This window comes from Coregonus clupeaformis, chromosome 10 (assembly GCF_020615455.1).
Source record: "Coregonus clupeaformis isolate EN_2021a chromosome 10, ASM2061545v1, whole genome shotgun sequence".
Lineage (NCBI taxonomy): Eukaryota > Metazoa > Chordata > Actinopteri > Salmoniformes > Salmonidae > Coregonus > Coregonus clupeaformis.
The window spans coordinates 30,029,994-30,046,499 of record NC_059201.1 but is presented as its reverse complement, the minus strand read 5'-3'; the positions used below and the strand labels follow the sequence as shown (position 1 = coordinate 30,046,499).

The following is a 16,506-nucleotide window of genomic DNA, read 5'->3' as shown; positions in this document are numbered from 1 at the left end:
GAATTACTTAAAAATCATACAATGTGATTTTCTGGATTTTTGAAAATTTAAAATTACAGACCTCTACATGCTTTGTAAGTAGGAAAACCTGCAAAATCGGCAGTGTATCAAATACTTGTTCTCCCCACTATATGTTGAGGATGACAGATGTTGGTTGTATAGATGCTAGCAGACAGGAAATGGGTCAGGGGAATGGGAAAATGTCTCAATCCTATTGGTTCAACCAGACCACCTAAATTAAAATGAGCTACATGGACAGTCTGTACAGTATATTGCCCTTGCAAAACTACAGCTCTACTACAACACTGTTCATCCAAGATCTGCAATAACCAAATCATCATTTCATTTCATCAACTGAACATGCAGACATCCGTGATGGCAAAACAGGACTTTCACTTTTATTGAAGGAGTTTATTCTCTTTCAATCCTATACAAAACCAATGCAGTTAAAAAAACTTTAGGTAAAATATTTACATATGAACAAGTGTCTGTGCAAAATGTACAAGAAATAAGGGAGACATGCAATGCTTCTGACATCCCCATTACTTTGATTTCTCTGTAAGAGACAAATATGGAAAGTAACAGGTACCGAAAACTCTGCATCTAAAATCGAAGTGATCAGGAAAATATACCACAGCGCTCTAGCCAGGGCTGTGCAATGGGGCATCAGAACAGAAGCACAGATTATTGAACAGATAGGACAGCTTTAAAAATCATAACATCAACATTCATACCTCAGAATATCATCAAGTCTAGGGCTAGACTAGAAAATAATGCAATGATTTATAATAATTAAGTTATTTGAGAAATGGTAGAAGAATACATGCAGTCCAATGAAAAACCAATGAAACTTTCCTACATGCATGTGCACAGTTGTTTTGTGGTGACAAAGGGTTCTTTGAGTTTGTATATTTTAAAATAGTTTTTACTATTGTAGAAATCCAATAATTAATCATTGCAAATACCTAAATTACCAAAAAAATTCAATTAAAAAAGGATTAAATCATTAGACCACAATTGTAGAGACTATACTCTAAAATACAGATTTTCACACGTTAACCCATGCAGAACACAGGAGAGATGTGATCTCAAAAACACAAACGGAGACTGAAAACAAAAACGTGTTTGATCTGATTACAAAATATAAATACAAGACATTGAATTCAAGATAAGCTCAAACATAGACAAACTAAAGAGACAAATCGACTGCTTCAGATTTCAGAAGGAATCACTAGATGAATTGCTTTGCTAGGAAGGCAAGAAGAAATCAGAAGTGTTCAAACTAATTCAGAGGCCGATAGAATACCTATAACAAAATAAGGATAATGTTCTTAACAATCGCTAGAAACACTGCTGATTAATTATTTAAAATATTTGTTTCATATAAACAGAATTACAAAATGAATTGACTATTTTGTAGAATCGTTCATTTGCACACTACAAAACGGCCTTCCAAGTAAAATGTATAATAATGTGTATTTATTTATTTACAGTTTCATTAAAAGGGGATTCTAAAACAAAGTCAATAAAAACAAAATAAAACAGTAGAAAATGTGAGAGTTCCAGGATTGCTCTGATGGAAGGTGGAGGAGTGTAGAGGGAGCGGTCGGGCCTAGAACCAGATGAAGAGCGATAGGAGAACCAGAGTATACAAGGGAGACAAACGTTCCAGTCACTTTAGTTAGCGCCATTCACTGTGGCCTGGAGAATCTTGACATCGTTGTATTACTGTCCTCTTTATGCAATTCTAGGGTACAGCCCTATTTGAGGGAGTTGCTGTAGTGGAGGTTAGAGTGACAGCTCTCTGGTCTGTCTCTATGGGTGTCTATTTGAGGAAGCCTTTGTAAAGGAGATGGGAGTGACTGGTGTCTCTCTCATTCTCCAGACAGAAGAGCAGGTCCCTGAGGTTGACACGCGTGATGCGCTGGCGGATAAACTGTCTGGACGCTCCTGAACTGCCACTACCAGACGGAGCGGGACTGGACCCTGAGCCCTGAGAGAGAGATGGGGAGGGAGAGCGGCAGTCAGAGAGAACAAGAGAGGGAGTTTGAGGCGGAAAGAGAGAAAGGGGCAGAGAGTTGAGGGGTTTGAGGGCGAAAGAGAAATAAAAAAAGGAGACAGAAGATTGTGATTTGACTACATGAAGAAACAGCCCACAACCACACTTTGAGAGAAGGTGGAGACCATGTTACCTCAGCTCCAGCTGCAGCGGCTGCAGCCTCCATTTTCCTCTTCTTCCTGGGGCCGATGGCCGCCAGCGCCGTCAGGTTAGCTTCCTTCTGTCTCAACTGAAACAGCTCCTGCTGCTGCATCTGGAGACACACACATATACACATTTGAGATAGGCCTACACAAACACACCCCTATTATGGACACTTCAGTCACATGTATTTTGTTATGCCAAATTCTCATGACCCTATCCATCCCTCTTACCTCTTTGGCCTTCTGCTTCAACCGCAGCTGCTCAGGGTCTTCTTGACGAGAACGAGACTGAAAGGACACCCATCAGAAAACAGATAGGAGTGGGTCAAGTGGGTCTCCAGAATAAAGTAATTAATTTCCACCTCTCACCCATAGTGGTCCTAAAAGTCAAATATAATGGGAGTGATAGTGGAATGGGTCTGTGCTGAAACAGCTCCAGTACCTTTGCTGCCTTCATCAGAATCTCTCTCTCCTGCTCCTCTTTCCTCTGTTTCTCCATCTGATCCAGCTGCTCAAAGAACTTGAGCTGGGCACGCATGTCGCTCGTCTGCTCGTACCGACTGTCCTCCTTTCAACACATACATTAATTCACCATAAAGTACCAGACCATGGAACAGATGCTAAAGAAGCAAATATGCACAAAACCGTACAGACCTTGAAGTTGATGTTCCTCAGCTGGGCCACCTCAGAGACTTTCTCCAACAGGTTCTGTAACCTGGTCTGGGAGGCGTGGGACACGTAGTTCACTACCTCCGGCCCCAGATCACTCACACCAAACTTCTTACCTAAGGAGAGGAAACACCTGCAGTCAGTGAGGATCTAGGGAACCAGTATGAAAGCTAAGCTCAAAGGTGCATCTTTCAGTGTGTGTGTGTGTGTAACTGTGTGTGTGTGTGTGTGTGTGTGTGTGTGTGTGTGTGTAACTGTGTGTGTGTGTGTGTGTGTGTGTGTGCTAGTCTCACCTATTTCCAGTATTCTTCTGGTCAGTGTGGAGGTATGGAGGAAGGCCTCATCCTTACAGGACCGTGTCACTGCTCCCACCAGCTCGGAGTTGGTTGCCAGGATACGGGCACTCTCCTCAGACAGGTTAACCCCAGCCATAGACGCCACATCATTGATGTCATCGTCATCCCTGGACACACACAGTCAGCCAGGCAACAGCTACAGAACTTTTCAATCTTTCATTTTAGTTGTGATAATTGTCCTCCTACTGGTTTGTGGATGTGACATCCATAGCTGACCTGAACGTGCCCCCAGCTTCCTTCAGCTTGTTCGTCTGAGCTGCAGTGGCCAGAGAGGCAGCACTAGGAGACAACTTAGATCCAGTCAACACTCCAGGCTTCACCACAGGGACTGGGAGAGAGACAGGAGAGAGAAAGAGATCAGACAGATAGGATTTCTTGGTTTTTCTTTGTGTATCACTTGGTCTCCTCCCCCACTCACCTGTCTGTAGCTGTCTGAGCTGCACCTGTGGCTGTCCCAGCATGATATGACTGTGGGGGGGCTGACCTCTGAGGGTAACCATGGGGGTCACCCGAAGAGGCCTTACCATTGCCCCCTGCTGCTGAGGCTGGAGCACCTGACGGTTCAAGGTTAGGGGTCAATGGGGCGGTTGGAAAGATGTAGCCGGAAAATCCTTTCATATACACCATATATACAAAAGTATGTGGACACGCCCTTCAAACAATTATTTCAGCCACACCCATTGCTGACAGGTGTATAAAATAAAGCACACAGCCATGCAATCTCCATAGACAAACATTGGCAGTAGAATGGCCTTACTGAAGAGCTCCGTGACTTTCAGCGTGGCACCGTCATTGGATGCCACCTTTCCAACAAGTCAGTTTGTCAAATTTCTGCCATGCTAGAGCTGCCCCGGTCAACTGTAAGTGCTGTTATTGTGAAGTGGAAACGTCTAGGAGCAACAACGGCTCAGCCGCGAAGTGGTAGGCCACACAAGCTCACAGAACGGGACCGCCGAGTGCTGAAGCGCGTAGAAAATGTCTGTCCTCGGTTGCAACACTGACTACCGAGTTCCAAACTGCCTCTGGAAGCAACGTCAGCACAATAACTGTTAGACGGGAGCTTCATGAAATGGGTTTCCATGGCCGAGCAGCCGCACACAAGCCTAAGATCACCATGCGCAATGCCAAGCGTCAGCTGGAGTGGTGTAAAGCTTGCCGCCACTGGACTCTGGAGCAGTGGAAATGCGTTTTCTGGAGTGATGAATCACGCTTCGCCATGTGGCAGTCCGACGGACAAATCTGGGTATGGCGGATGCCAGGAGAACGCTACCTGCCCCAATGCATAGTGCCAACTGTAAAGTTTGGTGGAGGAGGAATAATGGTCTGGGGCTGTTTTACATGGTTCTGTCTAGGCCCCTTAGTTCCAGTGAAGGGAAATCTTAACGCTACAGCATACAATGACATTCTAGAAGATTCTGTGCTTCCAACTTCGTGGCAACAGTTTGGGTAAGGCCTTTCCTGTTTCAGCATGACAATGTCCCCGTGCACAAAGCGAGCGCCATACAGAAATGGTTTGTCGAGATCGTTGTGGAAGAACTTGACTGGCCTGCACAGAGCCCTGACCTCAACCCCATCCAACACCTTTGGGATGAATTGGAACGCTGACTGCGAGCCAGTGCCCGACCTCACTAATGCTCTTGTGGCTGAATGGAATGGAAGTCCCCGCAGCAATGTTCCAACATTAGTGGAAAGCCTTCTTAGAAAAGTGGAGTCTGTTATAGCAGCAAAGTGAGGACCATCTCCATATTAATGCCCATGATTTTGGAATGAGATGTTCGACGAGCAGGTGTCCACATACTTTTGGTAATGTAGTGTACTTCTAATACTAAAGATTTTAACAAGAGTAAACAATGATATGTGATTATAATCTATCCCTAATAATAGCAATATGGTGGTAGAGTACCATTGGGGTAGTCTGCCCCTGTTTGCTGATGACAGGCTGGAGGTGTGGTCTGATGGGTGGGGCTGCGGGGCGCAGGGCTGGGCTGCCCAGTACCACCGTGGTGGGGGTGGTGGCAGAGGCCTGCTGCTGGAGCCCACTGTGCTGGATGAAGGCTGCCGAGTCTGGGGTGAGCTGCCGCAGGGCAGGAAGGCTCCTCTGGAGGACAGACAGACACACAGACAGAAAGGCAGAGATAATTTGGTCATTTGGCAGAATGGTTTGGTGAGAGCAAACTGGTGGGTGGGTGACTTGGTTTTGTTTATTCATTGGTGCGTAGGAGGATTCCTTACCTTGAGGAAAGGCACGAGGTAAGGCTGAGGTGAGGAGTTGAGCTCCCTGTATAACCTGTTGGTGAAGTCCTCAACTTCAATCTTCCCTTCCTGTTGGAAATGAGAACAGACCAAAGAAATATGCTAAATGTTAATCATCAGATTGCAATCCCTGTCTATTGTGATACTCTCAGCAGCTGACATCAACAGTTGGACCAAATATCTCCTGATCTCTAGCTGGATTCCATCAGAGGTGTGTGGTCTAGAGGGGGCACCACAGGTCCCAGAGTGGTGTGGCAAAAAAAAAATCTGGGGCCCGTAGTTTTTTTCTGATCTGGTAACCTAAACCAGTAAAACTCTGGACCTTATACGGTATAACGTGATTAATCTGTTGTAAAAAGGTTTAATGTGGGCTATGATGGTACCAGAGATTTTCTAATCAGGTCACATGGGTTTTTTTTTAACTCCTGGCCTTGGGGAGGATGAAAACTCTGTCAAACTGCAGCAACCTTGTTCATATGAATTATATTTTAAAGAAGGACTAGGGGGGTTACACAGAGAAAGCAACCTAATTGGACAATAAAACTCACAGGGCTGAGCTTGCTTTATGCAGGTTTGCATCATGTAGTCCTGCCCTATGCAACTGTTGGCATATTTAAAGATTAATTCACAGTGTGTCAGCTATTGTGTTTATTGATTAATTCCAGTTAATAATTTTGGATTGAAAAGGTCTAGGTAAACTAGTCAGCCCAAGTTTTAATATATTGAACAAAAATATAAGCGCAACATGCAACAATTTTAATGATTTTACTGAGTAACAGTTCATATAAGGAAATCAGTCAATTGAAATAAATAAATTAGGCCCTAATCTATGGATTTCATATGACTGGGCAGAGGCGCAGCCATGGGTGGGCCTGAGAGGGCATAGGCCCACCCACTGGGGAGCCAGGCCCAGCCAATCAGAATGAGTTTTTCCCCACAAAAGGGCTTTATTTCAGACAGAAATACTCTTCAGTTTCATCAGCTGTCCGGGTGGCTGATCTCAGACGATCCCGCAGGTGAAGAAGCTAGACGTGGAGGTCCTGGGCTGGCGGTTACACGTGGTCTGCAGTTGTGAGGCCGGTTGGACGTACTGCCAAATTCTCTGGCAACAGCTCTGGTGGACATTCCTGCAGTCAGCTTGCCAATTGCACGCTCCCTCAAAACTTGAGACTGTGGCATTGTGTTGTGTGACAAAACTGCAGATTTTAGAGTGGCCTTTTATTGTCCTGAGCACAAGGTGCACCTGTGTAATGATCATGCTGTTTAAAGCTTCTTGATATGCCACACCTGTCAGGTGGATGGATTATCTTGGCAGGAGAAATGCTCACTAACAGGGATGTAAACAAATATGTGCACAAACATTTGAGAGAAATAAGCTTTTTGTGCGTATGGAACATTTCAGTGATCTTTCATTTCACCTCATGAAACATAGGACAAACACTTTACATGTTGTGTTTATATTTTTGTTCAGTATAAAAACCACATTTTCTCCCATTCACATTTTCTTACAAACAAATGGGCTATAAATACACAACGTTACCACTTTGTTAGGGACAGGGCGCATAGTAGGCTAGACTATACAGTTGCTGTTGTTAGTAGCCTACAGTTGATCAGACTAAAAAATGGTCTCGTTTCTATGCAATACAGCATGTCAGATAGCTAATGTTTAGGTGTATAGGCTGCTACATTTATGGAAGAGTTTTTGCTTGTGTCGGTCGGGAGTGATGTGTTATAACGCTTGCTGAATAAATACCGGATAAGTTGAGATAACGCCTTGAGCTTTGTGCCCCGCCTGTGCGACCTGCAATTTACGTGAATCTGATTGGTCAAGACATGTTAAGAGCCTGCAGCAGCATTCCAATGTGAAGGCCAGAGAAATCGTGTGCAAATTGGTCTAAAAAACAGCACTTTTTAACACTTTGCATCAATATATTTTATTAAACTAAATCAAAAGTGGTGTGACGCAGCCACACCTGACTGAAAAGTGCTGTGGCAAATGCTGCCTCGCCACATGTTTTCCAGCAGCCCTGGTGTGGTCACTCACCAGGAGATCTTTGACCAGGTCTTTAACGTTGGCGGCAGTCTCTGAGGACTGCTTCCCGCTGGACGCCAGCTTGATTAACGTAGACAGGAAGTTCTTGCATTTCTTCACATTATCCATCGTCTCCTACAGCAAAACAAACAAAGGGCAGCCTTAGAAACAAAGTCAAGCTCCTTATTTAAGCAACCATCATGGGCTCTTGCGTCATTCACACATCAAAAGCCATCGTATCCTTCTATCATATCTGCCGTATTTTTATTGCATTTACCAGAGACCATCAAAGCACTAGAAATACAGCTAAGGTCTAGCAGAGGAGCATTCCCTGAACAGAGGGCCTAGCCCTGACCAATGGGGGTGGGTGGAACCTAGTTCCGCACCGTTGCCAAGGTGACAGTGGTCCCAGGTGACATGGTGACGGTCCTCTGGGTGGCCCCTGGTAGCACTGTCCCCATAGAAGTGCCTGCAGCAGCCCCTCCCACAATCATGGGACTCTGGGGGGTAAATACACACATCATCCAGGTTGTTATGTTCAATGCACCATAAGCCATAAGCCAGATCAAATGTATGACCAAAATAGTGAGCTTTGAGCAGACACCTCATTAAAGGGGTTGGAGAGCTATAGCATGGGGCTCCACACACATACTATCCAGCACTGGCCGACAGCAAACACTCTTCAGATACGTTTAAGAGAGGACCCAGTGCATACAAGACCTTAGAGAACTGAAAAGGAGTCCGAAACTGTTGGCCCGGGACAAATCAGGCATTCATTGAAACCACTGGCTGTGATAATGAGTTGTGAGAGCCTGCAGCTTGAATTCATAGTGGATACACAGAAAACACACATACACTAAACTGACACACCAGGAAGGCACTCTCACACACAAAAGGGGATTCAAGCTCAAAGGAGATGCCTATGTTACAGAAGCGCCCCTCAAGATTTTTTAAAAGCAAGTTCCACATGACTGGTGCTGTTTCTGCCCTCTGCTAAGGCCCTACTGTATAATATATCCTACTGTATAATATACCCTACTGTGTGTATGCTACATCTCTCCTGCTCTGCTGTAGCCCCCCACTGCCTGTCCCCCACTGTACCTGTAGGACAGGAGGCCTCTGGAGTGTGGTGGTGACAGGAGCAGAGGTTGGCACAGGTGGGCCCTGCTTGATGATAGTGGTGGGAGTCACCTGCCTGGTGAGGATGGGCGTTCCAGGAGCCTGAAGAAAAGAGGAAGGTTTAAGACCAGCTGATCTGCACCAGGGGAAAGACTGATTTAACCTGGAATGACATGATCTGAAAAGGGGAGTGGCTGGTGGTCTGATCTGGAGAGTACTGGTAGGGGTAGCTGGGCTGAGGTGACATTGTCTATTGAACAAACCTGGACTGAGGTGATCTGAAAAGGAGGAGTGCTGGTGGGGGTGGCTGGGCGGGGGGCCATGACTCCCTGGGATTGGGACTGGGACTGCATCTGAGCCAGGGTCTGCTGGTGGATCATCAACAGCTGCCCACTCTCACTGCGCACCAGGACCATACCTGTGGGAGAGAGAAGAAGTCATTCGACTTCCCCTAACCCTCCTGTCACCATGTTAGATTCCCTTTACAACACTTTGTAACACATTTGTTACACATTTGTAACAACACTCCTCTACATCAACAGAAGAGGGATTCTATAGAACAGGTAGTACTTGGCAGCAGTTTAGCTCCAATCCTCCCACATCTGCTAACATTTAGCTGAGAGACAGAGCGCTGGATAAGGGCCATAATCACTGTGCCATTTCATGCTAATCAGTCTTCCTAAAGAAGCAAGGCGAGACGAGGCAAGGCGGCAGAGTTCCATACAGACCGATGCGGCAGTGTAAACGAGTCACGCTGTAATGTGCATGGTAATGCATCGGGACACCGTGCCTCGCCACAGGGGGATCAACACTGACTACACTACAAGAAGGGTCTCAAGAAAAAGACTGACTGCATTACAGGCACAGTTGGTCCTGTATTCACAGAGAGCTCACAGAGGACAGGACATTATACACACACTTCTCAGACAGGCTGGCACATTGGGCAGCAACAGTCTCCACTTCTGGTGGTGGTCGTCATCATCATCATACAGGTAATACAGTCAGTGGTTAGCCAGTAGTAGTGCTCTTACCAGGATAGTACGGTATGCTATACTTGCATATGGCATATCCCTGTCTGCCTGCCATTATATCTATTGATGTTTATGAACTTTTTACTCTGTAGGCTAAATGTAACATGATAGAAGAAATAAAGCCTAGGGATAAGAGAAAATGTATTGAAAAGCTCTGACTATTTGATTATCTGCATGTCATACATACATCAATTTCCATTTCCAGTGTTAACAGGAGTTGACAGGAGTGTGTTAACAGGAGTTGACAGGCATGTGTTAACAGGAGTTGACAGGAGTGTGTTAACAGGAGTTGACAGGAGTGTGTTAACAGGAGTTGACAGGAGTGTGTTAACAGGAGCTGACAGGTGTGTGTTAACAGGAGTTGACAGGAGTGTGTTAACAGGAGTTGACAGGAGTGTGTTAACAGGAGTTGACAGGTGTGTGTTAACAGGAGTTGACAGGAGTGTGTTAACAGGAGTTGACTGGAGTGTGTTAACAGGAGTTGACAGGAGTGTGTTAACAGGAGTTGACAGGAGTGTGTTAACAGGAGTTGACAGGAGTGTGTTAACAGGAGTTGACAGGAGTGTGTTAACAGGAGTTGACAGGAGTGTGTTAACAGGAGTTGACAGGAGTGTGTTAATAGGAGTTGACAGGAGTGTGTTAATAGGAGTTGACTGGAGTGTGTTAACAGGAGTTGACAGAAGTGTGTTAACAGTGCACAGGCAGAGAACAGCGCAGCACATACACAACAGGAGTGCGCTTGGGAGGCACAACAGGGCACTCTACATCAATTCAATGAACTACCAAGACAGATCAGCAGGGAAAGTTCTGGATTTTCTGTGCAAATGATGATGCAATGAAGAACCAGTATGTTTTTACCCTTTGATTGATGGGTCATCATCATCAGTGAATAATCAATGAAGCAGCAAGTATAATTTTCAAAGATCAATTCTGCAATATATCTCTATTTGACTGTCTTTAAAATGATGTGTAGGCAAACAATGATACATATCAGAACAATATTACATTTTTGTAACTATTTAATTTCAAAGAGAGACAAACATACCTGGGGGAAGCTGGATGTTCTGAACGTTGGGCTGGTTCGGGGATGTCTGGGGGTGCCGAGGGGCCAACACCTGTTGCGCGATAGCTCGGATCCCTCCCGGGCTGGCAGCCACTGTCACCGGAGTGGAAGTCCTCGGTGCGCTCTGGAACGACGGGTTCGTTACAGCACCAGGAGCAGTCTGTATGATTGATTTGGGCGTCTCTGCCTTGATGATGTGCGACCACGCACTGACAGCCACAGAGGTGGGCGACTGACCATTGTTCAATGGTGGAGTTTGTATGGCCATGCCCGGTGCAGTTGTAGTGGGCTGACCCGCTACATTGACATTGAAAGGCAATCCCGCATTAGGACCATTCAACGCTGTACCCGATCCCTCAGTTTGCATAGATGGCCTCACAATATGTGATATGGCAGGTTCAGTGCCCAGACTCGCAGTGTGAGACGAGGTGACAACATTCTGAGAGTTCACGAATGATGTCTGGATGATAGTGCTGTTCAATGAAGGTGGCATTACTGCACTCGCATGTCCTTTTGACAACCCCGGCCCGTTGTTGACAACTGTGACAGCTACCGAGGCATTGCTGCTACTCGTGCAACTCCTTGACAGCGGTGTCCCAGTAAGAGAGACAGCGCTTCCTGAATTGTAACAGTTCATTATACTGCCTCCATTCAAAGTTTGAGCTGCGGAAGAGGCTACTTTTCCCCCGTGATTTGGGAGAGGAGTTATTATACTGTCACTGACAGCAACCGTCTTGCCTTGACTGTGTCCTACCGATGAGTCCGACTCAGCCAATGAGGCATCCATAGCTGAACCCTGGGACATCGTATTACTAATAATGACACCCCCTTGCACTCCAGCCCCTGTTGTGGAGCAGAAACAAGGGTGAGAGAAGGGGGTGACACAATGCTAAGTAGGTACTCACAAGATAAACTGGTGTTTGCATTCGTTTACACTTGAAACAACAAGCAAAACAACGTTAACACAGCATACCTGCTTTTGCAACCTCTTGAGCAAGTCGCCGTTTGTTCTGCTGGACATTAGCATTAACCCCTGTCCCGGAACTGGCCATGTGTTTAGCGACTGTCTGGCTCCTTGCCTCAGGGTTCCTGTGACCCGAAAGCTCGGACTCAAGAGACCCCACAAGATCACTAACTACTTTCTCGTCCACCTCAGTGTTAAAGAAAACCTCGTCTAGCAGATCGGAGCCTGCCGCCATCTTCACACTGCTCCGAGCTATGGAGCGCCGAAAGTGACGCGCGCATGCGCAGAATACATGCAACGTCACCCCACAGGGATTCCGAAGTGCGGTGATTGGTCGTTTGCAGACGATAAAGGGCGGGACAAATGGCTCCCGACTGACATTACCGAGGATGTACGGGCTGAAACAACAACGAATAACAAGAGCTAGTGGGGAGAAAATCAACTCGATAGTAGACGTTGTATGACGCGTATTTGCGTTCATATTCTAGCCAATTACTCTATGCTATATATTCGATGATGAAATTATGGGTAGCGACAGGATTTGAACCAAACATTTAGAGAAATTCCCGGGTGGATTGCATCTGGGTCCTGTGCTCTGGGGCTTCAAGATGGCTACGCTGTTTTTGTTGAGTTAGTTTGGAGAGCCACTGTAGAAATGCGTTTGGCCACACCTCTTACAATACAGTTTTTGCATGCTGTCAAAACCACATGGGGACTGTCAACACAAAGGAAAATTTGGATTCTGTGTGGAATTTATAAAATGGTAAACTTGAGAATTTGCTGTTTTTGATAGGATCTGCCTATTATTAGGCTTGTGTAAGCCTATATCCCCTTTGTCTTATTTTTTAAAAAACAGCTCACAGACAATGCATATCTCGGAGACAAATAGCGTAAATGTAAAAAAAAATGTATACAATTAAAACAAAAAAACAGTCTATGACAATATGTTGTAGGCTATTTATCTGTGCCGGCATAGCCTAAAAACCTTAGCCCCTGCCCTTAAAGGGTCGATTTCCCAAACACAGCTGCCTAGCAGTATTTTTCAAAAGCCCGTTTAATTGAGAATCCCCAATGAAAGTGTTTTTTTGGCCAGGACTATGATAAATCGGGAAATTGTCACTGAAAGTTTGTGGTTACGGATGAAGATATTCACCAGCTCATGATTTTTAGTGGTTGTTAATTTATCCCACAAATAGGGCAGCATGTGTCTTTCCTCGAAGATAGAGAGGAGAAAATGCAGCACAAAAAAAACAAACATATTGAACCGATTGGTTTTTAGCTGCATGAATGACTGAAAAATATATTAGACATTTCACAGTGCATACATAGGACACTTGATGCCCCATCAATGATAGGCCTATGTGCCATGGGTAGTTTAAATCAATTTCGAGTTGTCAGAAAAAGTTTTCCCCTAAATCCAACTGAAACATTGCTCTCTAGGCCTATTAAAGTCACGTGTTGCAGTGATACGACAATAATTAAATTAGTCTTTTAGGCTATAATTTGAATGGACGTTTCCCCAATTGGGTTTGTAATATAAAGCACCTGTTTTAAAAAATTGTGCACCTGCTGATAAATTCGAGTTTGGTGTGGGCTTCGGGGAATGCTCAAACAAAACGACGGCTTGTGTTGAGAAGTAGAAATAAAAGCTCATTTTAACAGCAAAAGTTAGCACTGCAACTCATATTGGAAGTAAAATAAGTATAATATCCAAGGCCGGGATTCGTTATGAGGGTATTTTGTATACAATCGACACGGATAATTCGATGGTGGCTTTGGCAAAGAGTGAGTTTTCCCTCAATTTAGGTGTTTGGCAATTGGTTTTGCCCCGAATTTAAATAGTGCTGCACATTTGTGAATTATTAACTCTGGCACACCGAGTTTGGACCTATAGGCCTACATGCCTATTCGGGTAACAATCTTGTCATCTTTTTTCCACGGATAAATCATTTGGGACAGAAGGCCAGCCTACAAACAGACCAGTGTTACCCAAAGATGAAATGTATAAATACATAATTTTCAGAGGAAGTGACATCAAGGACATAAATGTGTGAGCCGCCTAAACCACACCATGGTTTACCTCAAGACCCTGCCATTGTACAGGTAGGAGACAAGGACCAATACATCAACTCTGCAAAATAAAAACATGACATAATTGACCGCCATGCATATCATCACACAGCCTAAGACTGGTCGTTGCATGCATCAACCAATGGTTGCGTCCCACGTCATCGACTGACAGATTGCTGTAACATATGTGGTTAGCTGATGCGTTAAATACCTATCCAGGCGTTGTAAGATCTGGCAGGCGTCAGTGATGCCTGGACAGAGGAAGGCGCCCCTAAGCATTTGTTTGCTTTGCTTTTTGTAGTCGTCCAAATCAAGTCAACTCAAATTGTATTTGCCACATACGCGAATACAACAGGTGTAGACATTACAGTGAAATGCTTACTTACAAGCCCTTAACCAACAATGCAGTTTTAAGAAAAGTAAAAAATAGATAAATAAAAAATAGCAAATAATTAAAGAGCAGCAGTATAATAAAATAACAGTAGGGAGGCTATATGCAGGGGGTACCGGTACAGTCAATGTGCAGGGGCACCGTGTAGTCGAGGTAATTGAGATAATATGTACATGCGGGTAGTGTTAAAGCGCCTCTGCCACATACCTGTCCCAGGCCCCCTACAGGAGTATGGTGCCTTCATATAACCAGCTGGCTGCCAGCTCTCTACTCAGCCAGCAGTATGCTGCTGCCCTGGGTCTGGGTGAGTGACACTGTCTTGGAGAGAGACCCTAGCAAACACACAACCACCTTCATGATGTATTTTATTTCAAGATTTTGTCATAATAGCCAATGAACTGTTATGAGGCCCTTGTACATAACTGCTATGTCTTTGAACTTTGTCACCATGTAGTGTCTCATCTCAAGATGTCAGGGTAGTGGGTTCGATCCCCGGGACCACCCATACGTAAAAATGTATGCACACATGACTGTAAGTCGCTTTGGATAAAAGCATCTGCTAAATGCATATTATTATAAGATGTCTGTGGGAAACTGTCCCCAGATCTCTTAAAATGTCTTTCCCATTTATTCCCTGGCCTTCCTCAGGAACAGTCCTTCACAGCCTTCCAGCGAGAAGAGGCCTGATGGTAGAGCAGGCTGTCCAGACAGTACCAGTGGAGAATTCTGTCTACAAGTGGCCAGTCTGCCTCCCAGCAGTAAGGAACAGAGTCTGGTCGGCCTTCCCAGCGCTCTGGCAAAGATGCTCCTCAGTCTCAGAGGACGACTGCCTCCAGTGGTAAGCTCAGACAACCGGAATGATGGTTTCTGATACAGCCTGGTACATAGTTTGAGTAACACCTGTTCTGCCGTGTTTTCATTCCTGCTTTGTGAATTCTCATCACTTTAGGGAGCAGGATAACTACATTGAGCTCAAAAATTTTTGGGACAGTGACTTTTTGTTTGTTTTGGCTGTGTACTCCAGCACTTTGGATTTTTAATGATACAATGACTACGAAGTTAACCTCTTAGATGTAGGACCTGTGTGGTTCTGGTACCTGTTCCGACTGACATTTTCGCTTATAGTCCCATGTAGCTCAGTTGGTAGAGCGTGGCGTTTGCAACGCCAGGGTTGTGGGTTCGTTTCCCACTGGGGACCAGTATGAAAAAAAATAATGTATGCACTCACTAACTGTAAGTCGCTCTGGATAAATGACTAAAATGTAAATCGATCTGTGGATACCCCAGATTGAACTGGCTTGTGTTGAGCAATAGCCCTGGTTCCCACAAACACAGTATATATATATTTTTTTCTGAGCCTGTGTGACGTATGATGTGGAATCTGAAACCACTTCAAGCTGGGATGTCCCTCCTACCATTTCATTTGCTCTTCTGACTGTCCATCAACTCCTGGCTGAACCCTACATCACAGCCACGGACAAAGCACATGCATGCTGCAATCGTTACATCGTAGCTCAACAGGAGAGTGGTTTCATAGATTTTTTTTATTTATTATATATTTTTGGTTATATATCCATTAATCTAAAATAATTCAGATTTTAAATTCAGGCTTTCTGTTTGTCATAGACAGACAAGCTTAATATGAGATGAAAGGTGTGTTCCTAACGAGTTCAGGAAGCCAAGCTAGAGCTATGTGAGACGTTCCCAGCGACGCTAACAGACATTTTGATCAAGCGAGACCTTTAGAAAATATGCAAATTTTCTCTAACACTAAACATATAACTATGTATTTTAGTTATAAGGAAGGTGAAATCTTAGTCATTTTATTTGATTATGCTATTTATATTTAGAAAGCATGTCATTTTTAAGCCCTACTTATACAGCTTTGTATAGGAAATACATCATATCAAATTTCATATTTTAATATTTGTATCATATTTTTACTGTGTGCTTGTGTTGTCAAAAGTGACTACACCTCAGCAATTCATAACTATTTTACCAGAAAGGTGAGATTTTAACCTTTCTTTGAGTATGCAATCCTTACTAGTTATAGTTTATGGCCTTCGTTATAAATAATTACATTTGGGGATTATGTAGATTACATTTCAAGTGGTTAAAGTGCAGACGGTCAGCTTTAATTTGAGGGTATTTTCATGCATATCGGGTGAACTGTTTCGAAATTACAGCGCCTTTTGTGCATAGTCCCCCCATTTTAGGGGACCAAAAGTTTTGGGACAAATTCACTTGTGTATTAAAGCAGTCAAATGGTTAGTATTTGGTCCCATATTCATAGCACGCAATGATTACATCAAGCTTGTTACTATACAAACTTGTTGGATGCATTTGCTTTTTGTTT

The 16,506-nt window shown here is 44.4% G+C and overlaps 1 protein-coding gene and 1 long non-coding RNA gene across 3 annotated transcripts; one reads left to right on the top strand and one right to left on the bottom strand.

Annotated features, from left to right (window-relative positions):
- Window positions 1-373: 373 nt before the first annotated feature.
- LOC121574984 (transcription initiation factor TFIID subunit 4) lies at window positions 374-13,846 on the bottom strand. 2 transcript variants are annotated; one of them, XM_041887706.2, is made up of 16 exons: window positions 11,699-13,846; window positions 10,708-11,568; window positions 8,895-9,049; window positions 8,614-8,733; window positions 7,899-8,012; window positions 7,525-7,647; window positions 5,460-5,549; window positions 5,131-5,325; window positions 3,646-3,781; window positions 3,444-3,555; window positions 3,165-3,334; window positions 2,857-2,987; window positions 2,645-2,770; window positions 2,434-2,490; window positions 2,193-2,312; window positions 374-1,993 (listed from the first exon to the last, which is right to left on the bottom strand). In XM_041887706.2, exons 1-16 carry the CDS (start codon window positions 12,168-12,170, stop codon window positions 1,826-1,828), a joined length of 3,150 nt encoding a protein of 1,049 aa, XP_041743640.1. In that variant the 5' UTR covers window positions 12,171-13,846; the 3' UTR covers window positions 374-1,825. The 2 variants fall into 2 exon arrangements, with proteins under 2 accessions (XP_041743640.1, XP_041743641.1); XM_041887707.2 differs by lacking the exon at window positions 7,899-8,012 and having other exon boundaries at window positions 11,699-13,845.
- Window positions 13,847-14,325: 479 nt separating this feature from the next.
- Window positions 14,326-15,303, top strand: LOC121574985. The gene is made up of 4 exons (XR_006002271.1): window positions 14,326-14,454; window positions 14,605-14,682; window positions 14,799-14,988; window positions 15,100-15,303. It is a non-coding gene; the product is annotated as an uncharacterized LOC121574985 (long non-coding RNA).
- The last annotated feature ends 1,203 nt before the right edge of the window (window positions 15,304-16,506 follow it).